General features: G+C 44.2%; 1 protein-coding gene across 1 annotated transcript in view; it reads left to right on the plus strand.

Moving 5' to 3' along the window:
- DNAH17 (dynein axonemal heavy chain 17) overlaps positions 1-26,585 on the plus strand; it is an 8,024,690-nt gene that overhangs the window by 7,739,783 nt on the left and 258,322 nt on the right. Inside the window, exon 77 of the mRNA XM_069655242.1 lies at positions 1,966-2,148. Coding sequence (XP_069511343.1) covers positions 1,966-2,148 — 183 coding nt within the window. The remainder of the gene's footprint in view (positions 1-1,965; positions 2,149-26,585) is intronic.

Below are 26,585 nucleotides of genomic sequence, written 5' to 3' on the forward strand. Positions count from 1 at the left end.
GAGTGTTTGTGTGAGAGAGGTGAGAGTGCCAGTTGTAGAGGTAGGATAGGAATAGCGGAGGGGCATAGTAAGAGTGGCAGAGGTTATAGTAGTAGTCGGGAGTACGGATAGTAGGCAGGGGGAATAGCAAGTGAAGGAATGAAGTAGTAGAGTGGTAGTCGTTAGTAAAGGGGTGCGCAGGGCACGATATACTGGGTGTCCCCAAGGGTCTGACCAGGTCCTAGCATGAGGGGTGAGCATGGCACGATATCCGTTGGGGTCCAAACAGAAAGAAAGAGAGGAAGGCAGTGGAAGGGAAGGGGTAGTAGCGGAGGGGTAATAGCAGTAGAGGAAGATACTGGAAGAGTGACAGTGAGTAGGAGTGCAGGAGTAGCTACTGGCATAGAAAGCACCTCAAAACCCATTTAATTCAATGAAACACTCTTTTGAATGTGGAGATCCTGAATTCTTAGTTGTCACAGTCTTGTCCCAGTTGCATGTTTTATGTTTACGCTCCCTGATGCCTGCGGACCTTCTGCACTCTAAAAGCACATACATAAATAAAATAATAGTAAAACAGAGCTTGGCACCAGAGGAATAGTAAATGGTGACAAAGAAAGTAAGATTGAAAAGTGTAGTTGGAAAGGCAGAGTGAGAGACTGGAAGGTCAATAAGGTAGTGGGAGAAGGAAGATTTATAAGGGATCAGAGACAAGTACGAGAGTGTATGTATGGAGTGAATGTGACACTGGGCAAATGAAGGCACTGCTCATTATTCCCTGAGAATGCTAAGCAGGCATAGGTAAGGGAGAGTTAGAAGATCCCTAGGGAGCCAGACAGCCAGCGACTTAAGGAAAACACCTGAAGTGCAGAGAGAAGAAAAGAGAGATAGGGGTTACTGATCTTAGTATTACTAACACCCCGTTAGTGACATGTGGGTTAGGGAGATGGCAATCAAAATCGGGACAGCTCTAGCACCAGTCCTACAGAACCCCAGTAGTCCAGAACTTTGCAAATTAAAAGCCATTCTGACCACTCACTTTCAATAAACACCCTTGGACTTTCCTCAAGAGTCAACGTGATTCTTTGTGATGGGACCACCCTGTCACAACAGTCAATTAGTTGAAAATCTTGAGTGATTTCATGGCAAATGTGTAATTTTGGATGACGTGTACAAGTCAATTGCCTCGTTAAAAGCTGGGAAGTTACTGGTGCGTGATGGGGTATCAGTATAGTTTAGTTAGACCTTTAAGATGGAGGTTGTACCACTATTGTACAACATTTACCTGATCTTGATGTTATGATAGACACTGTGGTTTATGGAGTTTGAATTTCAGAATTTAAGCAAGCTATATAGCACCTTATGACTGTTCTTTTTAATGTGCTGCTATAATGGGGATTCAGTGATACGTTTGTCCCTGGATTAGCTGTTTTAGATTCAGTTTTGTGGACAATTGGTAAAATCTAAAGACTATTTGCTGTTGGTATTGACACTGAACTTCACAGCTGTGTCAGATTGTGTACTTGCTTTGAGATTAATAATAAAAGCAAACAAAATTCCACAGAAAGACAGGAAAAAAGCCTAAATCACTCATTCATCCATCCCAATACAAACCCATATATATTTTGAACAACACAGTCACTTAACAGTGCACCAATGTACATTAATTTCATTAAATGAGTTGCTAATTGATGAATAAACAAAGTAAAGCCAGATGGATATGTATTTTCTTTATTTTCCAAAGAGAGTTTTGTCTTTGTTTAAAAGTGATCAGAATTCCCACACATAAGCTAAGATATACAGTGTCTATAAATGTAACATTGTAGCATGGTTGAAACCCAGTATTATAGCTAATTTAGCTTTTTTTCTGCCTTTGAATACGTATTTCAAAACCTGTGATTTGGCTAACACATAAGGCAAGTCAAAAATGGGTTTCTTCATTTTGTTCCTATAGTCTTATGGAAATCAAATTTCTGATCTTTTTAGGTGAAAAGCACGCTGGACGAAATCCTAGAGAAGCTTCCAGAACAGTTTAATCTAATAGAAATTGCATCAAAAGCAGCGGAGAGGACTCCGTATATTGTAGTCGCCATTCAAGAATGTGAAAGAATGAATATGTTAACCAAAGAAATGAGGCGCTCGTTAAAGGAGTTAGACCTGGGCTTAAAAGTGAGTACTACTGACTTGTACATTAAGCTTTCATATGACAGAAAGTCACATGGCAAATTACTTGTGTATATAATTGCAAGGCAGTCTTTGTGTTGTGTGACAAAATCTACAGATGCATTGAGAACAGTATTGCTATTGATGGTGAATTGCATTTTAAATTCACTCTAATAGCCAAAGGAAACACTAAATAGAATAAGTAAGTTTGCCATTTTAGTCAGAACAATTTGCAATACTCTTTATTGAATTGTGTCAGTTACATTAAAAAAAGAACACTGTGAAATCAGGGAAATATATTTAGAGTAATACATACCGGTGAACCTGATGAGTAAAAAAAGAAAGACACCTGGAGCAATCACAATTTAAGGAAATGGAACCAACGCAGAAAAAAGATGACTCACAAAGATTTTACATGGCCTGCAGCCAGATGAATGCTGAACATTACCTGAGTCTTTCAAAAAGCTTGGATTACTTACCACTAATTACCATTAGTCATAGTCCTTCTTTTCCTTGTCACAGTCCTACAATGTTGAGCAACTAGGCGAGACAGCCTCCCCCGAAGACCGGAGCTATAAGGCCCACCTCCACCCGTATGATTTGCTGTATTTAGACATGAACCTTCTAGGTCAAAGTCTGGCTCACTACAGGCAGGGGAGGAAGGGCATATGGATTGTAACTAGGAATATTATGACCTAGAGTAATAAAGATTACCCATAAGAAGGCATTATCTCATTGCTCCTCTTTTCAGTCGTACAATATTGAAAATATAGCAAGCCTCAAGATTTGTGTTATTAAACTGAGGATATACAGAATATAGTGATGCTGGTAAGCTTATCTTTAATGGGTCTAACAAACATCAAATTTGTTCAGGGACTGACTTAGTGAGGAACTGAGAATTGACATAACTAACATTTTTCTCATTAGGGTTCTGAATCAGCTTATAGTGAAAGGTATAGGTCCAGAGGGTAGCCTGGGTATCTGCCAAACATATGGCTCTCAATAAAAACAACCTTAAGTTCTGCCTATGAGATTGCATTGTGCCTGAGGCAGCACCTTTCCAAAACAATTTGCAGTGTGGTGTTCATCGGCTGGAGCATTTGTCTCCCCTATCTATCTACTAAGAGTAGGAGTGGAAGGTTTTAAACCTTTGTGGCCTGGTTTGTACAAAATGAATAGCTTGTCTGACATGCAAACAGGGGCATTATGGTCCAGAAATAAACAAACCAGCCCACCCAAGCGCAGGAGACGATTGGAGGGGCCTTTTTACAGATATAACTGGGAGATCACTTTAGAGAGAAAGCAGTGGGAGAGTTTGAAAACAATTCCTCCAACAAAAATCGGAGGTTGGGCCCTAGCACTCAGTTCATGGAATCTCCTGCTCAAGTAATTTCTTTTTTTTTTTTTATTACGAGTATATAATCACCGAAGTGATTTTTACAAGAAGATGAAGAAGGTAACGTAAGATTTCAAAAGTAAAAGCGAAGGTAAAAGCAAAAATAGTAGTAGAAAAAGTAAAGATAGAAGATGAAACTGAAGAACTGGTTAACAATGAAAGCCAGAGTGGAAACACAGATGGTAAAAGTGAGGACGAAGGCAAACAGAACAGGACAGAAGAGGATCACTCCCCACAATCTGTTTGTGTTAACCCATTCTGGGGAGGCTGTAGTGGTGCTTGTAGAAAGATCTGGTCCAAAATTTTTGTGGCTGCTATGGTCCAGTAAGGTCTCAAGCCTCCTATTAAGCGTTCCCACCAAAGATCTTCTTCCCTCAGGTAGGCATTCTTTAGATGGTGCAATATATATGGGGATCTAAATTTGTCTGTACCAGGACACAATAGCAAAAGATGACGTAATGTTTCTGGTTGGTCGGGGTCGTTACAAAAGCGGCAGGTGTTAGATGGTGAAAGACCTCTTGAATGTAAAATTTCGTTTGTAGGTAATAAATTTAACCTTGCACGAAGAAGTGTATTCCGAGTTTTTCTGCTTGGATGTTTTATCAGAAAAGGTTGGATAACGTTAAATTTTCTACATGTTGGCGGTAAATGGGTGGCACGTTTGTACTCAGATGCCTTGTCCAATGTATTTATCCAATCCATTTCTTCAATTCGTGCTTTAGTTTTTGTTGGATTACCCATCAGTTCTTCCATCGAGCTGCCGCAATTTTCAAGTTGATGTAGGCACATAAGCTCCCATTTGGAGAGTAACGTTGAGTTGTGTAGGTTCATCTGAGCCTGAACCATCAAAAAAATTGCAGCGGAAGTAGGATCTTTGATCTTCCTCTACAGCATGACTGACACCCTTTTGACTATTGAGTCTAGAGAAGAGTGGGAGAGTTTGCGTCTTATCAAGGCGATCGGAGTCGATGATGGTAAGTTCAAGACTGAGCGCCAAAAAAGACTCTCCAATCTAGCCCATAGGGACTGGGGTAAAGATGGCATTGCGTCGGCTCCATAAGTGATAGCTGGAATAACTTTGCCCCGGTAGAATTTAAGTAGGGGCATCAGTGAGAAGCGACCATATTTTTTGTCGAGTAGTTTCGCTTGAGAACCTAGTATTTTCATTTTTTCCACAAGATGGTGTTGCATCGCTGTATCTTTCGCTGTGGGGTCAATGAGGACTCCCAGGTATTTAAATTCTGTCACTTGTTCGATTTTGTTTCCTGTCAGGAACCACGAGTTCTTATTTTTCCTTTGGAGATTTTTTCCCAACACCATGATCTTTGTTTTCTGTTTGTTTATCTCTAAGTCATTATTTACTGTGTAAGTGTTCAATGCAACCAGTTGGCGTTGTAAGCCAATTGGGGTCTGATCCAATTGGATAAGATCATCCGCGTACAGAAGTCTTGGGATCTTCTCTTTGCCTAATTCTGGAGGAAATGCTCGTAAACCAATTATGGTTTCTTTGTAGTCTCCGAAATATGAGAGGAAGAGGGCTGGTGCTAAGGGGCAGCCCTGTTTAACTCCTCTGTCAGTAGTTATAGCTGACGAAAGTAGGCCTCTAGTGTTCAGTCGTACCTGTACCGAAGTGGAAGCATGGAGAGCCTTGATGGGATTTAGAATTTCCTGTGGACATTTCCATTTGGTATGTTTCTCCTAGAGTTTCCTGCGATTGACAAGGTCAAAGGACTGGGAAAGGTCTATAAATGCCAGATAAAGGTTCCTGTTGGATTCACGAGCTTTGACTTTCTCAGAATAAAAATGTTTATGCTGGTACCTACACCCTTTTTAAACCCAGATTGAAACTGATCGTTACAGGGTGCACTTTTTGCCCATTGGTTGAAATGATCCAGCAAAAGGGAGCCGTAGATCTTCCCTATAATGTCGAGCAGAGCCACTGGGCGAAAGTTCCTGGGATCATCTTTCCTACCTTTTTTAAATACAGGGATAATAATCGCTGAGGTCCAGGTAGGCGGGATTGTGCAAAAGGTTGTACATTTGTAGAATATTAAGCTCAGCAAATGTGACCATTCGTCTGGTGCAGATTTCACGTTCTCATTTGACAGACCATCAGGGCATGGGGCCCTTGATTTCTTCAGTTTTGATATTTTTTCCAAGATTTCAGTTCTGTCTGAAAGATCATTCCATGGTGCTCTTGTCTGGGGTGTTAAAGGGAGCTCGGCCATGTCTGGAGAGCAAAAGAGTTTCGAGTAGAACTCGATCCAAGATGCTTCTGAAATGCTGTTCAGCATCATTGAGGCTGTCTCTTTAGCTCGTGGGTTAACCAAACTCCAAAACTCTCTAGAGTTGGATTTTTGGATTTGTTCCAACATGTTTTCGGAGTCTTGTTGGTATAATATTAAACGGTGCTCCCGTAGCCAGCTTTTATAGGCTCTCGAAGCCTCTTTTGCATACGCCCTATTAGATGGCATGTTGGTTCTCAGGGCCGTCCTTTTTGCTTTACGAAGGAGGTTTCACTGGGCCACCACAAGGGCATCAAAATTGTGAGCATGGATTTGTTTTGAATTTATCCCCTTCGAGCTCTTTGTCATGGTTCTGTGAGGTTCCAAAAGTGGTCTGTAGTCAACCTTCTCTGCTTCCTGCGCACTTCCATATGAAGAAGTAAATGCTCGAATGTTTGCCTTTGTAACTCTAACCCGGTTGCCTTTTCCTTCCGGTTCAATTTCCTTCCGAGTAATGGGCTAATGCTGGTTTTGTAAATGCCCATTTAACAACCAGGAGATTGTGGTCACTTTGATTAGTCTTGCGGATGCTGAAATCTGTCAGCCTTGCTAGCAAAAATTCAGAGGCGAAGATATAGTCTATTGTTGAATGGGCCATACCTCGTTTCCATGATGGTAAAGCAGTGGAGTCTGGGAGAGCAAATGCAGTATTAAACAGTTGCCTGGCCACCATCAACTTGCGCCAAGCTAGACCTTGTCTGCAAGGAATGATCTGTGCGGGACATGAGACGATCGAACTGGGGGTTGGACATTTGATATTTAAGTCCCCGCATACTATGATGTCACAAATCCCGAACTCTAGATATACTGAGTCCAGTGTAGAAGTCACTGTGTCGAATAGTGCAGTCTGTTGCATCGTTTTATGATTCCAATAAATGGACATCGCTAGCAAAAATGTGTGTGTATACTGGTCCTCGGCGGGCTCTCTTCGCAGGCAGGAAATTAGTACCGCGATGACGTAAGGGGACTTCAATATGATTTTTGTTATTTCTAGTCCCACTCCCATCCGGACTGCAACAATTAGGCCTGAGGAAGGCCTTCCTTTGTTTCCTGCTAATGCTTCTACAAAGGCGAGTTCAAAACCATCCAGTGAGGGTTTAGATTGTAGCCAAACTTCCTGAAGACAAAGGATGTCATATTCTCCTAGGTTGATGTCACCGGGAGTTGTTAAGTGTAGAAACCCTCTTGTGTTCCAGGTCGCAAGGGAGAGTGAAAGTTGTGCTTGGACAGTTTTTGAAACAACTCGTGGCTATTTATGAAGACGAGTAGTCAAAGCTTTGGGTAACCAGGCCCATGTGGTGGAGTTAAAGTTCGATCTTGCCTGTGTCGCCCTTTGATTTTCCTCTAGTGGAGTAGTCGCCTTTGTCGTTATTAAGTTGCTGGGGTGGATATCTTGCCCGTTAGGTGGCGATTGAGCCTGATCCGCCTGGATGGTTGGTAGTAGTTTACTTGGCAAATCGACCCTTGGGCTAAGGTGCCGACGTTCTTCATTTGTTGGTCTGTGATCAGTGACGCAGACTTTTGGCTTCTCATGACCTACTTTAGGGGGTGTGATTCGAGTTAGCTCAAACCCTTGTTTGTATAGTGACTCCGCTGCAGCTGCCAGCAAAGTGGACACATTTTCTGATGAAATGTATAACAAACAGTAGGCCTTATGTCCCTCGTGGGAAGGTTCCACCGTTGTAAGGTCTTCTGATTTTAGATTTCTTAAGGAGGAGATGCTATGTAGCAGTCTCAGCACTGTGCGTCTGTTTAACACTAGATATTTTGTTACCAGACCGTTGCCGTATTTTGATCGATAGATACGACTTGTGGCTGTTTGCCTCTTGGTACAACTTCTTCTTCTGATGGGAACTGTAATCCCCACCCTCCTGATGTTTATGGTTGTGGGGTCCTTTCTTCTGATAAGAATACTTAGATTCCTTAAATTTGTCCGCTGTGTCATCTTTTGTTTGGATGTGGACTCTCGATCTGTATTCCGTGTGGGGTCGACGAGAAGGTGTGGCTGAGTCCAGGTTTTGTTCCATTCTCTTTTCAGTGGGCTTACTGGCAGGACCCCCATACTTGGTTCTTAAAGTTTTGAATCAATCACCTAATGAAATGAAGCCTGAAAGATCTCTAGTTACTGTCTGATGGCTGGGAGACAGCTTAGGCAGATGGGAAGTCACGTCATTCTGTTGACTATCAAAGGAATCATCGAGGTATTGACTTAAGTCCATTAATTCCTTATGTAGGGGAGAGGCTACTAATGCATTTACTGGCTGAGGCAACGTTTCGGTGGGATTGCCAGTGTCTAAAATGGTTGCTAATGCTGGTTTCGTCGCATCCTGCAGTTGGATCTTCTTTGGTAGAGGTTCCTTCTGACGAGGGTCAGGTTGCTGAGTCACGTGGGTTGGCTTAAACAGAGGTGCCATTTTTAGACATGGCTGGGCGGTGAGAGTCTGTTTTTTAGTTCTCCCCAAAAGACGGGCCTAAGCCCAGTGATTTTTGGCTTAGGCCTTGAGTAGATTTCATTCTTGACTGGTCTTTAAGTGGGGGAGTATCATCCAGACACATCACTTCATTTTCTCCCGACTTGGTGAAACTCAGATTCGAACCAACTGTTAATAAGCAGTTAAGGCCTTGTGAAGTACTTGCACCCGATTTGGGCCTCGTCCCACAATCCGAATTGGAAGGCTCGCGCCACAAGATGTCACATGACGGAGTTTGAGAACTTGCGTCCTTCCTTGACCTATCTTTGTTGTTATTTCTTAAGCCTAGTAAAGGTTCTGTAGGCTCCGCTTCTAGGAAGTGCCAGGTAAGTCGTTTTTTCTTCTCTCCAGAGCATTAATGTAGCCCTCTAGGTAGATGAGCTTTGAGTTCATCATCGCAGAAATAGACGTGTGATCTTTCAAGGAATCATTAATTCCCTCATATAGCTTGCAAAATGGGGCTAATGCGATTGTTACAGCCGACATGATGTACATAAAGTCTGCTTTTTTTGCCGGAGTCTCTTTTGGGATAGTATAGGAAGACTCCTTTGGGGTAGTGTAGGAAGACTCACTTGCTCTTCTATTAAATGAGGAGCTCACCGGAGTAGGAGGAGGCTATAGCCGCGGTACTTCCTTTGCTTTGTGTTGAGGGGTCGATAACCTCGGCATTTGGCCCCCCGGGGGTCTATCACGGTCTGTTTACTTCCATTTCCCTCGTGTGCTTCCATATCCAAAGGGACGGTCAGGGGAGAAGGCTTAGTCGTTGTCAGGACTGACTAGTTTCATAACAGGAAGAGTAACAAGATTAACATTGTGCCTTTAGAGCTGGCTGGGTTAGTTGTGCTTTTAGAACTGGCTGGTTTAGTAACAGGAAGAGTTTGTTCATAGAATTAACATTGTGCTTGCCCAAGTCAAGATGGAGTGAAAGAAACTTACTCTGATTGGTTAAAGAAACAATGATATGTTTGGTTGCCTGATTGGTGGAGAGGACAATGGGTTTGATTCTTGGGAGATGAGCAAGATTCTAAACTGCCTTTCATCCAGAGGAATTCAGTGGCTGGTTGTGTATTAGTTAAGCTCCTTAAGTAAGGCCTTTCCAGAGCTCAGAAAATCTACCAAAGTAAGAATATCGTTTGCTGATCCGATTTGAACAAGAAGTCATCAGGTGGGATCGTTCTTTTAAAGATTTTGAGATTGTCACAGTGAACTTTCATTTTCTTTTATAAGAAAACTTAAAGAGTAAACAAGTTTCAAGTTCATTTGAGAAAAGAGACATTACAGTTAAAGTTATTATAAGGAAAACAAGCTTGAAGATTGTGCGTAGGATTTTAAAGTTGATTAACTGTGTGAAATGTTCTTCAAGACTGTTTAATGTGTGCGCGAGCTCGCAAGTTGTCGTTTGCGTGTTCTTTTTAAAGTGCGTGTACATTTTTCACGTGAAAGTCGTTTCCTGAGAAAGCGCGTGTGGTTTGCGATAGAGCGCGTGCCAAAAAGAATTGCGCGTGTGAATTTTAGCGCGTGTACATTTTTCACGTGAAAGTCGTTTCCTGAGAAAGCGCGTGTGGTTTGCGATAGAGCGCGTGCCAAAAAGAATTGCGCGTGTGAATTTTAGCGCGTGTACATTTTTTCACGTGAAAGTCGTTTTCTGAGAAAGCGCGTGTCGGGCTGCGATAGAGCACGAGTCCATTTTTATCAGCGCGTGTTATTTTTTATCGCGTTTACGTATTTTTTCACGCGCGCAGGTTTTTTAAGATAATCGCGTGTGTATTTTACACGCGAGGACAATTCTTCACGTCTTCTGATTTCACGTGTTTATCGCACACGCTAGTAAAGGAAGAAACTATACGTTCTTTGTGTAAATGTGTAAATAAGGAAAACAATTCACACGCAGTATTCCAGGAAGTTAAAGAATATAATTTAAAGTAATCTATGCAAATAGAACTCAATGTTTTCAGAGAAAGACTGCAATTTATGTAAACATTGAAAACTACATAAGATCAGAAGAACTTTGAAGTAAGAAGAATATCTAATTCTGAAAAGATGTTGCAAAGGCCATCACTATAGGATTCTAAAGAGACTAGGTTGGCTTGAACTATTTTCACAATACAAGATATATTTACAAGATATTCCACAAAGGTTACTAACCTCTAAGTCTTTTACTGAGGTTTAAGAGGTAAAGAGTTTAGAATTTATTTAGCATAATTTAGAAAAGAAGTTTTCTTATTATATTAGTAACCAGATGTATTTGTTTATCACAGATACCAGAGCCTACCAGACGGTTGAAGGGCAGCTGTGTCTCCGTTGTTATTTTCTCCAAATTCCCCTTTCCCTTTCTTGGGGTTTTCAGCTCAGCTTATATTTAAGGGTTGAGAGGTGAACTCCTGGTGAGGGTCTGTGGGGCTAGCATCAGCTCCTGTGGAATTCAGTCAAGCCGGACCCTGACAGTCGTCAAGTTCCTTCTCTCAAAGATCTCTTCCAATGGCCCTGGAATGGCGGTTTTCTGGGCTATTCGATCTGTCTGGGGAATAGAGTTCATACTTCCCTGTAAAGGTTGGATTTGCACGTCATGGTCCGTAGACAATAGGGCTTCAGTAAGGGGCTCTGGGATTTCACTGACAAGCACCTGATGAGGTAATGAGGATGGTACTATTGGTGGTTCCTCTGAGCAAAGTTCTTGGGGTTCCGGGATGACTGATTGAACCGGTAGCCCCGGGATGGAAGTGTCTTTTGGTTGCTCTTTTTGATGTAATGGAGATGCCAGGGACCCACTGCTAGGGATGTTCTTCTGAGAGCCGGCTGAGGCTATAAGCAAGGGTTCAAGAAGCGCTTCTAGCAAGTCTGCATCCGAGATTTCCCCGAGCCCTGCGTGGTGCAGTTTCTTTTTGGCTTGTCTTTGGAAAAGCGTTTTCAACGAGTTTTCCAGACGGAGACTCGCCGATGAAGCTGTCGAGTTGATAGATTTCGAAGGCTTTTTTTCTGTTGTTCTCTTAGAAGTCATGGGGAGATCGATTTTTTTTTGATAACAGCCTAAACGGAATTCCATGTGGTTGTTTAATTGGGACCCCTTGTTTACTGCCTTCTCTCAGATCCCTGGGTTTGGCAGTACCTGGTTCGTTGGTATCAGAATGTAAGGGGGCCGCAGAAGAAGGTGGTAATGTGGGCGAGATTACAATTGTTTCGACAGGATGGCCCACAGTCTTGCGCTTCTCCTCTAGTAACTGTGGGCTGTTTCTTTCATGATGATCTATTTTGTCACAAACAGGACGTGTTGAGGTCGAGCTATTGTGAATTTGAGCCTTTACAGTTTTTACCGAAGGAATCACTGTCACAATGTCTTTGGCCGCTTGGTGGCACTGTGGCGTCGCTATGCCAAGAGCAGGTGGGGATAAAGGCCTCTCTATCCCAGAGACTCTGATTTCGTCGCCAGGACCCCGAGGGTCCAGGAGTGAAGCCGGGCCTGCGCTGCCCGCTCGCGGCTCTCCCTGGCCTTCGACCCGGGCCCCCCTCCGTGTCCTCAGGCAGGCAAAGAGACCGTGCTGCGAGCTGCGCGTCCTCGCTGGGACTTCCTCCGCGGCTGGCCCCAGTCTCCAGGTGGCACTGCGGAGAAGCTGCACCGTGGTTCCGCCGTCCCATGGAGCCGCGGCCGGCCCCACTTGCCGCCTCTCCACACATGAGGTCCGGTACCAGCTCCTCCCGGATTCCGTCACGGGAGGCCTCTCCTCCTACGAGGGGGGGTCCTCCTGCGCAGTCCTCCATCGGAAACTGTGGCCCCAACAACGTGGACTCTCCGATTCTACGGTCCACCTCTATACCGGAGGCGACAAGCTCCTCCGTGTGCTTCGCCCTGTTGGCAGTGTCCACAGACGAAGAGGATCCGGACGTCTGATCAAACCATCCTTCTGGTAAAAGTTTTTGTTTATGCTTCTGGGGAAACTGATTTATTTTTGTAGTGTGCTGATGTTGAATCGTTAGTTTAGGCAATTTTCTTGATGAGGTGTTATGTAATTTTCCTCCTGGCCACTTTACAGAGCCTGCACAGGATAAGGTGTTAAAATGTAAGGTTGGAAGCGTTTCGGTGAGTAGGGATGAAGCCAGCAAGAGGGCCGAAAGGCTGTTGGCACTCCGCAACCTTTGTGGTTCGTCTTCACCTCCAGAAATATTATGCCTCAGGTCCAGGGCGTCTCCGTCATCGGCCCTAGCCGCCATTAGACTGCCACAGACAGCCCACTCTCACACCACTCCGCTCCGCTGCTGCCTTTCGGTTTTGAAGGAAGTGTAGCCACTGTAGAAAGACTGAAACTGAGAGGTACTGCCACAGACTGCCCACTCTCACACCACTCCGCTCCGCTTCGCTGCTGCCTTTTGGTTTTGAAGGAAGTGTAGCCACTGTAGAAAGACTGAAACTGAGAGGGACTGCCACAGACTGCCTACTCTCACACCACTCCGCTCCGCTTCGCTGCTGCCTTCTGGTTTTGAAGGAAGTGTAGCCACTGTAGAAAGACTGAAACTTAGAGGGACTGCCACAGACTGCCCACTCTCACACCACTCCGCTCCGCTTCGCTGCTGCCTTCTGGTTTTGAAGGAAGTGTAGCCACTGTAGAAGCTGCTCAAGTAAGTGCAGGTGAAAATAAGACCTTCAGTGATAGGAAATGTAGGGGGGCATCTGAATAAATATGGTTTAAATGGTCACTCTTGTAATTCTCTAAGGACCAGTGGCAGCTCTAAAGGTGGTAAAAGAGGCTTTACACATGGTTGTGACAAAATAAACCTTCCAATGAATAGCAACAGGGCGCATAATGTTGTACAGCATTGATTTACGTCAACAGTCCAGCTCTACGGCTATCGAAGTGACACCATCAACACTATATTTGGAGCACACCATGCCCTGTGTTTTCAGGTGTTTTCATTTCCATGCACTTAGCATGGTATGTTGGAAGAGAGCGAGAGTTTTGCTGCACAATGTGTCCTGAATATCAAAGGACCGTGGGTTTCAAGTGCTGCAGTGACTGCATTTCCGAAATCCCAGTCAAGCAGCACCCCTAACATCTTCCTCTGGTGCTTGTGTTCAGTAAGGTTATGAATCTGAAACCTCTTAGGGAACCGGTGGTGAAGCTGGATCCCGATCAGCACACATCTTCATCAAACTGGTGTGTTCCATTGAAGAGTAGGCCTCCTGAAGAGGGGAGTCTTACTGATAATGCAGAGCCAGTCCAACTCCCTCGTCTTGGAGAGAATATGGGAGAAAGTACTAAATAAATCACATTAAGAAAGCGAGTCTCACCATTCGTGTCTTACTTGTCCCATAAAAAGAACCTATGCCTTTCTAGGAGGGCGGGGGGAACAGAGATGAAGACGTATCTAACTCTTAAAGATGGCAGTTAACATTTCCCACAAGTTTGCCTTCTACAGAACATTTGAAGCTGTTAAAAAACAGATGTTTATTATTTTTGTGAAAGCCACAGCACCAACTGTGACTACATCTGTACCAGTCACAGAGCAAGGGCGCTAACAGCGCCTTCAAAGCCAGGCAGAGGCACCTTGAAATCCAGCTACCACACGCTCAAGAGCTCAGCCCCTTCTGTGTAGAAGAATGCCCATCAGAATCTTTTGGCACTGGAGGTCATCAACCTCTTCCATAAAAGCCATTCAGGCTTCAGCCATCCTTGGCTTAGATCAACATTGAACCTTACATTTCAGCACCTAGAAGCCAGTTCATTCGAACAATGCAAAATCCCTTTGATGAAAAAAGGAACATTGTTCCATACAGTACCAAACCCATCTCAGCAACTCAAGGGCAACTTTCCAAGGACTTTCTCTTGGGGGGTTTTAACATAACCAAATTGGCTGCTGATTTCAGGGACTCAAGCTGTCTCAACATTATCACAGGTGCTGGAGTTTATGCAGTCACCCCAGTGCTTCTTTTTGGATACGTGACTGATGAGGGACTTTTTTGTTGACACCTTGAGGGGCAGTACCTTGCGACCAGTTATAAGTTGATGTTTTTAAGTTTTAGATATTCAGTTGTGAGGAATGTATATTTAGATCAATCATCGCATCGGAGTAAGCTACTACGGAGACACAGAGACCCTCCACTCCGTTTGTTCACTGCTCTGCATTCCGTGGGTTTCAACGTTCACTTGTCATCTTTTTTGCACAGCGGTGGGATTGAATCCATGACTTAACTCCTTCACTTGCATTATACCGACATTCACGAAAGCGAGCAAGACCTGGATTTGATAAAGGCAATGTAAACTTGCCAAAACACATGTCATCCACAAAGGCTACAATACCTAGGAACTTTCAATTAAAAGGAATCCAAAACACTATTTCAAGATGTTTTCATTTCTTGATTTTGCGGCGCAGCGACAACTGTAAGCTCATCCAAACAATACCTTCTTTTTGGATAACTTTGGAGAAGGTTGTTGAGTTCTTTAGGGCTAGGCTCCTCATCCAAACCAGATACCTCGGAAGAGAGTACTGACATTCTAGACAAAGAACCTCTCTGGGAGACTATACTTCCCTTTTATTCGGCTTTGGCTGATCTGAGTATCTGACAGCACCCTTCTTCGACACCAGCGGTTGAAGGACCTAATAAGAAAAATAGGCCACCCCATCATATGCTGTCTTTCTGTCTAAACGCCTCATTCAAGTGTATGGTTGTACAGGCTTTCACAGGGAGCTGCACTTTTACCCTTTCCTGTCTCTCCCTCCAGATAGAAAAGGTAGTAAGTTAGACATGGGGATCATTACATCAGGAAGCACAGCTATGAAGCTCGTAAAAAATTCTGGCTAAGTATATGCATATTCTGTGGGCAGTGACTTCAAGCCAAGCCCTTACCTTTCTGATGGTGAGATTCGAGAGGGCTTTCAATAGCAGCTAGAAAATAAACTCATTGTGAAGCCACGCAAGAAGGCCTTCATACAGCTGATTGTGTGGCATGCTCAATGGGAACAGTTTTGGTGGCCAGAATACCTTTTTGGTTAAGAACCTCTGAGTTTACACCTAACATTCAAGTCGCATTGCTGGACATGCCTTCAACAAAGCCACTATATTTGGGGCTAAAGATGATGAGTTGCTCAAGGTTTAAAATGTCAAAGGTGACTACAAAGTCTTTGGGCCTCGCAGTACAACAATCTTCTCAAGGCCACCCTTCTCGAGGTCCTACTTGTGGTTTTCAACACATTACGTCATTTGCCCATAAGTGATGTGGTCAGTGTTCCGCTGCTAAGAATGTTCTGAGGTGCTGTAGATGCCCATACAGATAGAGTTGCCCCGAGAGGTCAAGCACCACAGTCACTGTCCCCGCTTCTACCTCAACTGTAAAACTTCTTTGTGGTGTACTCTTCTGCATTCAACACCAGTAGGGAAAGAATAATCCTATACTTTGTAGAGTGGCGTTGCTATACTTCAGATGCATGTTCATTTCAGGTGGTATCACAAGGTTATTGTCTTTACTTGTTAAAGGGACCAGCAAACCACTCCCTTCTCGGGAGTCATATCTGCGGAATCCCTTCCTCCTAGAGGAGACCAAACCCCTCTCAGACAAGGCAGCCAAAGAGTTGGTTCCGATTAAGTAGAAGGTGAAAGGGTGACCTCCTACTTTTTATGCTCCAGTAAAGGTCAGAGGTCAGCATCCACCTTAGATCTGAGGTCCTTGAACAAGTAATGAGAGGAAAAATTCATGAAGATAATCTTACTGTAGATATTTCAACATCTAGAGTTCTGGGGTTGGTTGTGTCACTAGAGCTCAACAACACTTATTTCCACATGCCTAGCACATGAAGTACCTGGGGTTTGTGATAACCAACAACCATTACCAGTTTCGGGTTCTTCCTTTTGACCTCTTCCCCCGGGTATGCATGGTCTGGTATTGGGATATATAATGGGCACATTCACCTTAAAAAGGCATTTTAGTACTGAAAATAAAACCAGAAAGCCACAAATCCTGATTTGGAAAGAGGTACCAAAGTACTAATGAGGAAACAAATGTACCCTTATTTTGCCCCAATATTGTAGTTGGTTAACAGCGAGGTGGGTAGCGGCTGGCAGACAATTTCGCAGTTTAGCCACTTGCACAGGGATGTATGTCTTTACTTCCCCTGAATTCACTTTGCCATACATTCACTTAGTCACATTTACTTCTCCGTACCTTTACTTTTCCTTTCTTTACATTCCACTTTTATTCACTTCGTCATTACAGGGGGAAATTGCCTGTGCCCCCTATCTTTTTTATCTCATATTCTACCCCCCTGCCACTTCTTGACCCCACCCTTTTAGCTAACCTTAACTAAATGCACTTCCACCTTCACAATGTGAACTAGGAGAACAAATTAAAGGCATGAAGAAGTAAACGTATGACAAACTAAATGTCTAGCGAAGTAAGTGAAGGGGAAAATGTCTAGGCAATATCCCTGCATGTGAATGAACGCCTGCACCTCCTCACTTCCCTGAATTTTGTAACGGTAAGCAGACCTAACGATACCGATCGTAACATTCTTGATAGAATATATTGCGTAAAGCTACTTTGTAAGAAAATGGGAGCATGATTGTAGTAAGACATTTATGCACTAAACTTGTCTTGTCGCTAAAGCCTAACCTACACGGATGCTCCTCGAGGGTGAGATGGTTACCTTCACCATCCACCAACTGTCTGAGATCATCCCTGGTGGCAACTATCATAGACTCAATATTTTGGCTGGGTCCGAATCTAGCTTGTGAATCATCCAGCCTATTGGATTCCTCCATAACTGTCTGCAACTATAACATAGGCACTACCTCCATCATCTTACCTGGATATTGGACGTGAGAGATGAGGTGACATTCTGAAAGATCTCCAGGGTCCAAAGTTTGCTTCATCAAAAGAGTTGTTACTACTACAGATTTAAGATATTCTGGTAATAAGCTTTCTCAAAGGACCCATTGATAGCCCTGCAGAGATCGTAGAGCACAAGAGATATAGCCTCCTTTATGAACCTGGATAGACAAGGCTCATGTGGAGAGCCGGTGGGACAATATTCGTCCATGAGCTCAATTGCAAAAATAGTCTGAAATTTAAGGGAAAGAATGCAAAAAATAGTTTCAGAGTTTAGATCATCTGCCATCAATAGCATTCTAGCATCGTAGCCCCCTGAAGGTACAATTGTTATTGATTCATGCTTAATTTGAGTGAGTTGTACCTGGAAAATATTGTGCTAAATCCTTGCATTAAGACTGAGGCTGGAGTATGGAACTGAAAGAGAATGAAATATGTTAAACACTTTAAAAAAGAAGCTCTTTTGATACATTAGTGCTAGAGGAGAAAATATGGCATGAACAGTATTTACGTTTTGCTTGCCACATCATTTTGTTTTATTTACATTTGCAGTTTGGAAGTGTATGCTTTTTGTCTTCTGCACATATCTAAGTGCCTTTTTTGCCACTTTGAGTTCTAATGAGTACCAGAACTTACCCATCTGACAAGTTGACTTCCGAAAAGTAAATTGACCCAGAGCCAAATGAACAACTTGTTCAGACAAACTACCACGTATGCCTGAGGGCCACTAGGAGTTTGCAGACTCCTAGAAGGCCCAACGCCTTCCACAGGACAAACAGAGGACTCAGTCAAATGGCATGTTCAAACTGTGGTTTATTACAGCAAAAACCTACAGGGAACAGGGACAGAAGAAATCCATGGACATCTCAACTTCTACTGGCTAGCAGGCCAGTTTTGTACCCGAATTACATCAGAGTGACGCTGCTACAACCTGGGCCCTTCTCCAGGAAACCTATCGGACCACTGGATTGGCTACTGAGTAATCGACCACCTAGAGTGGACACTACACTTGTTAGTCTACTGGCCCTCGCATGTCAGGTGGCTGGCCTGGTCCATCTGCAAACCACTATCTATAACAATGTTGCAGTGTGAGGGTCTTGCCATTGGTTTGTGCCTGTTGTTACCCACCCCTAGGATACTTAACTGTGATTGGTTATTGCTGACGTCCCCAGGCCTGGAATCTGCAAAGGTTCTCACCTCTTTGTGTACCTTTTCAAGGTAATGAGATTGACTATGGGCCTCATTACTGTTAGGCAGAATCATATGCAGTACCCTTTGGGAACATCACACACAATTAAGACTACAAGTGACAATACAAATTCACCTTTGGTATGGCTGAGCAGCCAGACGTAAAGTGAGCAGTATCAATAGTTACACAAAGGACAGCAATTACTATGGTTCAAACAAACACTGACTCAAGGTTTCTTTGTAAAAGAATATATATTTATTTACAATATCACTCTTACCAGGTAAAAAAAAAACATAGAAATCCAGCAAAGCTGCAGAGGGACACGGTAGGTAAGGGAAATTAGCCATTCTGGAGAATTCTCCCTAACACTCGCCTCCCCCAGACTAAGGGACAGGAGGATTTAATTGACTCCTGAATGAATCTCTTCACTGTAGTCGGTTATAAAAATCCTAGAGAGACCATCAGCATTTTGGTGGTGCCATCCTGACATGTGCTCAATGGTGAAATCAAACCATTGCAGGCAGATTGACCAACTTAGAAGTTTTGGGTTCTCCCCTTTCATTTGCATTAACCATCTCAAGGGTTGGTGGTCTGTCTGAATCACAAAAGTAGATCCATACAAGTATGGTCTAAACTTCTTCAGAGACCACACAATGGCAAAACACTCACGCTCTATAGTTTCCCACCTTGTTTCTGGTTCCTTCAGTTTCCTACTGATGAAGCAAATGGGGTGCTCCCTACCTTTCTCATCCAGTTGACTAAGGACTGCACCTGTACCTGTATTGGATGCATCTGTCTGCACAATACAGGGTTGGTGATAATCAGGAGCTCTTAGGACTGGAGCTTGACAAAGGGCTTTCTTCAAGTTTTCAAAGGCTTACGTGCACTCCTCATTTCATCTAAACTTTTTAGGGAATTTTGGAGAGGAGATTACATTCAAAGGAGGAGCTATGGACCGATAGTTCTCAATGAAATTCCTGTAGTACCCAGTGAGACCTAGGAAGGCTCTCACTTGGGTTTGAGTAGTAGGGGTGGCCCAGTTTTGTACAGCTTGTACTTTGCTAAGCAATGGCCTTATTTCACCTCCTCCTACCTCATGACCAAGGTAGACCACTTTGCTCTGACCAATTTGACATATGCTCGCCTTTATGGTCAGATGGGCCTGCTCAAGAGCCTGCAAAACGTATCCTAAGTGATCAACATGTTCTTTCCAAGTAGGGATGAACACTGCAATTTCATCCAAGTATGCCATGAAGAAGTCCTCCATCCCATTCAGAACTTGATTGACCATCCTTTGGAAGGTAGCAGGTGCATTCTTTAATCCAAAAGGCATAACCTTAAACTGGTAGAGGCCTTCTGGGGTTTAGGATGAGGTTTTTTCCTTGGCATAGTCTGTCATGGCTATTTGCCAATAGCCTGACGTTATATCGAATGTACTGAGGTACTTGGCTGCACCAAGTTTATCCACCAGTTCATCTGTCCTTGGCAAATGATGGGCATCAGTCTTGGTGACTGCATTTAGAGCTCTATAGTCCACACAGAATCTCAACTCCTTGGATCCTGCCTTTTGTACTAGAACAACTGGACTAGACCATGGACTTGTAGAGGCCTCTAAAACCCCGAGATCAAGCATCTTGTTGACCTCTCCTTTGATGTGGGATCTCACATGTTCTGACATTCTGTAACCTCTGCTTTTCACAGGTAAACAGTCACCAGTGAGAATATCATGCTGGCCCCAATGGGTCAAGCCTGGTGAAAGTGAAAACAGGGAGGCAAACTGGTTCAACCGAAACTTGCACTCATCCTGCTGTTCAGATGTCAGACTAGAAGAGAGATTGACGCCTTCTATGTTCTCATCCAAAGTTTGGCCGCTCAGTAGGTCAGGTAGAGGTTCACTCTCCTCCTCTTGAGCTGAAGCTAGAAGCAAAGCTCCTACTTCTGGTCACGAGACATATGCCTTCAAACGGTTGGTATGAAAGACTCTAGGAGCTTCCTTAGGTCTGCCTAAATCCACCAAATAGTTCACCTCTCCAAGTTTGCCCACAACCTTGAAGGGTCCTATACATTTGTCCTGCAAGGCCCTCTGCCTTGTTGGCACCATAACTAGTACAAGCTGGTCTCAAGTAAACTCAAACATGCTGGCCTTCTGGTCATGCTAATGTTTGACCAGAGACTGACCTGCTTTTAAGTTATCACTAGCTTCTAGATCCGGAGATCTATCACATAGTCAGTCACTCTGACTGGCTGTCATGATGCCCGCTCCCGGGGAGCCGGTTCAAGCCAGGCGTCCCCGAAAGCGGACATCCAGTCCCCAAGGAAGAACCCAGCAACCCCATAAAGGGGCCCTTTGGACAGTGTCATGGCGCCTATGGCGCCAGGCTCATAAATGACATCAGTCCTGGCGCCATAGGCGCCAGGCTCATTATGGGAATGCTTCGGTGCACTTACCTGATGCAGACCATGCTGCAGGATCCCGGCATCCTTGAGGCCTGAAAGGAACTACTTTACCTGTGGGACTAATTTACCATCCGGGCGTGGTCGGGGAAGGATACATACCTGATTGGAGGAAGGATACATACCTGGAACTTCTTCCAAGGCTATTTAAACCCCACCCGAACAGCCACACGTGCTTCGCGTTGTTCTGCATCTAGCAGCTGGACGTTCACCGTGTCTGCTCCTGCATCCTGACTTCTGCCACGCCTGCCAGCATCCTGGATCACCTGCAAAGGAAGAGAAGAAGACAACAGAAGAAGGAAAAGTCCTTACCTGCAAAATCTGCATCCCGGAGACATCTCGCCGACAATCCTGAAAAGGAAGACTTTAATTTAAAAGCTCATCGCGTTGATCGCTGCAGCGCCGCATTCCACTCACCTTTACAGGGCGCCTCCATGTTCAGCAGCGATCATCCGGATTCGCAGTCACGCCCCAGCGCCTAGGGAGAAAAACACCAGAACAAAAGGTAAGAGAGAGAAGGGAATAGGGAAAGCTAAATCTTCATGTTAAGACTTACCTGTTGATTCATTCCCTCTTTATTTCGGGTCCGTGCCGCATCCTGGCATTTCCGGACCCCGGCCCCTAAGGGGAAAAAGAGACATCAGCGTTAATGAGCGAATGAAAAGACATTACCAAAAAACACTCATTAAAGACGTACCTGATTTCTACATTTCTAACACTGGCTTGGGGGAAGGAGCACTCTCCAACTCCTCCTTAATCAGGGCCAATGGACCTCTGACTGGATGATCATAGAGAAGTTAAAAAGGACTGTATCCAACTCCCTCCTGAGGGACTTCTCTATAAGCAAAGAGAAGGCATGGCAGTAGAAGGTCCCACTTTCTAAAGCACCTATCATGCTCTTCAAATTACCATTAAACCTCTCTACCTGTCCATTTGTCTGTGGATGGTAGAGAACTTGTAATTGATGCCACAGTTTTTCCACATAGCTTGCATGTAGTTGGACATAAAATTGGATCCCTTGTCGGATACCACCCACAAGTCAGCAGCCTTAGCTAACTTCTTTGGATCTATCTCCTTAGAGTCTGCCAAGTGCTGTCTGAGCTCAGGTGAGCAGGCATCCTAAATTGACTCCAAAATAACAAGATTTCTCATACCTTTATAAGTGTTTACTCTGTAGCCCTTAACCCAACCATCTACGTTTTTCAAATATTCACATACCTAGGTAGCCCAAGGGGTACCATCATGCTTTTTTGAGGGTCCTAAACCTCTTAAGGTACTGAGAAAGGGTCTTCCCAAATCTAGCAATTAAAGCTATCTTCAGACACTCATAATCCATCCTATCCACCTCCCCCAACTCAATCACAACATCAGATGCAACAGTGGGGAGCCTAGAGAAGAGCCAAGGAAGCAACTGATTCCCTGTAATGTCTTGAATCCCATGGTTATATTCAAACATTGCCAACCAATCCAAAATATCAAGTTTCGCCTCATACATACCAACAATTTCTTTAGGCATACGGGGTCTCTTAGGACTGGAAGACCTAGAAGACTCTGGGAGGGAAGCATTTTCAATAGATAATTTCTTCATTTCTAAGGCATGATTCAACTCCATTTCTCTGAGCTTCAGTTCTTGATGTTTTGTTCAGTTTGGGCATTAATATGTTTAAATTCCAATTCAAGCCTCATCTTTTCTAGAGCAATGAATTCAGGACTGAGTGTAGGACCTGATGGGGTCCCAGTGGACAAAGGTTGAGGTTACTGAGCAGGTAGAAGGGATGTGAGGCCTACATTTTGAGACTCATCTGCCTCATCTAATTCATCAATAACATCAGAGTTTCATTCTGATATATTTTCATTTTCCACATTTGCTTGTGAGGTAGGTATTTCAGACCCACTTCCCAGACTTTGTTTCTCTAACAACCTTTCAATCAGTTCTGATATTTTGCCTTTAACAGAGAGATTCCTATCTCTACACAGATTTTTCAGTTAATCCACAGTGTAACTAAGGTGGGTCTCCTGACTGTAGCTTTCCATATAAGACATGATTAATTTTGCTTTTTAGTGATGTTTAGCCTTGTGATTAGTTGATCCAAGGTAATAGCAGTACTTTAATTGTAATCACTATACTTGATCCTCACCGCTGTGCACCAGTGTTAGGCAGAATCATATGCAGTACCCTTTGGGAACATCACACACAATTAGGACTACAAGTGACTGTACAAATTCACCTTTTGTACAAGCCTGTACTACACAGTAAAGTGGTAGCGATGGCTGAGCAGCCAGACCTATCTCAAGAGTAAAGTGAGCATTATCAATAGTTACATAAAGGACAGCAATTACTATGGTTCAAACAAACACTGACTCAAGGTTTCTGAGTAAAAGAATATACATTTATTTACACATCAGTTGTAATAGAATTCACTAAAGTAAAGCAGTAGACAAATCACACTCTTAGTATACCACACACCACCCAGTAGATTCTGGACAAGTTAAGCTCAAAATGAAGTGTGAGCATAATGGCACTGCAGCAATTTAAAAGGGAGGAAAAGACAGGTTAGACAAAATCAAGTAGCACCAACAAGTAAGTAAGCAGGGCAATCTAGAAAAGGCTTTCTACAATGAAGATTCAATTCAATAGGCCTAGACCAATGTTAGTGGTACAGAGTCTTTGCAGAGGATCACACAGTACAGAGTAGTTTGCGGTTAATTCTTTGCTAAGAGTTCGGAAAAATGTTGGTTGGAAGAAAAGTTACTTTTAAAGAAGAGAGAAGGACAAGCCCTCGGATTGGCAAAAGATTTCAAACACTTTCACCGCTGTCGGACAGAACCAACAACCGGGTTAAAACAGTACCTTAAATGAAGCAGAAGTCTGTAGCAGAGGCAGACATTCCTGGCAGGTCCTATAGACTCACGGTTCCTGAAGCGACTGTCGGACTGACACAAAGTAGGAAGACTGGCGGGTCCTGCACTGCCCAGGGAAGAAACCAGCAGCAGAGCAAAGCAACGAATAAAAGGTCCTTAAAACCCAAGCATGGTCCGGTCCTTCTGGCTATCTGGTTCACTGTAGCTGTGCACAGCAAATTTGACCAGAGTGGGAGGCCTGGCTTGCAGTTTGGTCAACTGCTTGGTCCCACCAGCTCAAGGGGAGAAAATTCCTTGCAGATCTTCCCTGTCGTCGAAGTTTGGAGATTCAGACACGCAGCAGGGCTTCACTGGGAGGTTCAGTCGTAGTAGAGGTCCTCTTCTGTCCGCTTCTCTTCGGTTCTCTCGATACAGTGGAAACTCTGCCTTCTCAGTCCCAGAGACCTGCTATTTATGCAGTTTTCCCCCATTCACACAACCTGGCTGTCATTCACAAAGCAGTGTGGCTGTCCTGGCGGGACAGTCACCTAGCCAATCAAACAGGCATGCGACTTGGGTTACCAAGGGAACCCATGGCAGGGGTCCTAAAACCCTTCCCTCACATTCTGCCTACCCAGACTTTCAGGTGCCTAAGAAGGGCTTCTGTGCAGAAGCCCGCCAAAGGACAGGGAACAAAGGAACCAAATATGGTTTGGTGCGCAGAGTAAAACACAAGAAAGACCCTTACAAAAAGAAATGGCGAATAAACCCAGCCGGAATCAAATAAAAGTAAATGGTGCTCGGCAGATTTAAGTTCTAGGCTACTAAGTTAGCCTAAAACAATACCATGGCTATTTAAAATAACCGTGGCAGGAAAAATAGGGAAGATACCACTGCCACCAGCCAAATCTTAATGTAATGGGAACAAACCAATGTTCCGTGAGAGAGACAGAAAGAGATAGCTATTAACCCTTTCCAGTACTCTATGTAAGATAGTGTGTACTGGTTCTGTGGTTTAAAAAAGACTAATAAAGTCAATGGCAACTTTACTTGTTCTGGGAGACAGTCAGTCCCAGAATATGGAGTTTGAAGTGGGAAGCCTGAAAAAGACAACCATGTGTCACTGCACTAAAGGTGCTGTGTAACACACAGTAAAAAGATGATGCCTAGGGAGTAGGTGAGGCTCCACAGTCTATGAACACAAAAAATGTTTAAACACACACAGCAAAACACATGTAAGTGGGCAAAAAGGCTCACACTCTTATCAGGTGAAAAAAAAAAGAAATCATAGGAATCCAGCAAAGCTGTTTATGGACTTAGTAGGTAAGGGAAATTAGCCATTCTGGAGAATTCTCCCTAACACTTACAAGTTTGCTGGTCCGGTAACTACGGTACCGGTAAGCTTGCCCGTACCGTAGTTACCGGACCGGCAAACTACAATTTCAGCTTGCGGGTGCCTTCCTGCCCGCCAGGTCTGACCTGGTGGACGTTCCGACACCCGCGAGCTGAGCATGTCGGATGCAACGGCACCATTCACGAACGGTGCCGGTGCATCCGACCTCCCCATTCCCATTGAGACCTATCGGCTCAAATGGGAATGGGGCGCGTTTTATTCCGGCGCCCGCGAATGGCCAATTACCAGGTCCGGCAGGGCCATAATGACCCGGTAATTGCCGATACGCGGGTGTCGGAAAAATGTGCAAGTTTGGTGGCAGCCTGCCGGATTTACCGGCAAGGCTACTGCCAAACTTGTAATGAAGCCCAGTGTGTCTGAATTGTAACTTATGTGTACCACCTTTGTCTATGAGAGTGCTCTTTTGCTCTCACATTGTAGCATCTTTGTTGCAAGCTTCTGTCTGGTATCATGAGATTGGCTCCCTTTCTCAGCACTGGTTGCTGTCCATTGTCTGTGTTGGCTGGGTCACATGGTCCGAGACCATGATTTGGAGCTGTGCATCTCTGAATTATGAGGAATTATTCCCATTTACTGCAGCTGGGGCTACTGTCATTCAGGGAATGGAATGTAATCGATATCTGGTGGGCTTTGCAGTGGGTCCTGCTCTTCTCCAGCCTGAATTCAGCTCAGCTTGAACCTTGCTGTGAGTCCTATGGCCTGCTGTATGTTTCCTAAGCCATACCATGACTTTTAAGGTGTTTATGCTGTTCTATATTTTCCATAGGTTAGTCATGCTTGGTTCAGTCAGGTCCCGTAGGTGCTCCGGCATTTCAATAAGGTTATTCGCAGGTAAGCATCTGCAAGCTTTTTTCAGGATCCCTTGCTTCTTGCGGTTTCTGCGTTGCTGCTTTTAGCTAATGGCAAAATAATAAAAGCAATGACAGTATGTATATGCATTTGTCCCCTAACTATAGAAATGTACGCTCTTGTTCTTCGTGTATTCGAGAGCATGTTTCTGTCCCGAAGTGCAGATGGCACGTGTGCTTCATGTCTAACACTGCTAAGTCGTGGTGTATCTATTGATGTCAGAAACATGGCTTCCTGGCGCTTTTATTCAATACTGTCAATTGAGGTGTCTTAAGTTCCAGCCTGGAACTCCTTGTCCACTCTGGGGTAGATTTGTACCCATCCTGGCTTTTAGGGTTGGCTGAGGGGGTACCTCTTGAAAGACTTGCCAACCACATGAGCACTGGGAATTTGTCCGAAATAGTATGGGTTATCACGTTATCTCTGTTACGCTCACCTGGTATCCACAGAGACGCCACCGAGCCGGGTTACTCGCTGGTATGCTTCTCAGCTTTGCCCTGATGTGGTCTGCGGGGAAGGTTCTGCCTGAAAATACTTGAGGACTGTGTTCAAGACTGACCAACTGGGGTAAGTATCCTCCCTCCACCCCCGTATGATTTCAGTCCGTCTGGCGCCCTCTCCTCACCTTGTGGTAGAATTAGGCGTGCTCTCCGTCCTGCCTTCTCTGCAGGGGCGCGTTGTCTTTCATGGGCGAATGCGGTCCAGTTACTTCATTGACGCCAGCCCGTTTG

This window comes from Ambystoma mexicanum, chromosome 3q (genome assembly GCF_040938575.1).
Source record: "Ambystoma mexicanum isolate Mex_15411 chromosome 3q, UKY_AmexF1_1, whole genome shotgun sequence".
Taxonomy (NCBI): Eukaryota; Metazoa; Chordata; class Amphibia; order Caudata; family Ambystomatidae; genus Ambystoma; species Ambystoma mexicanum.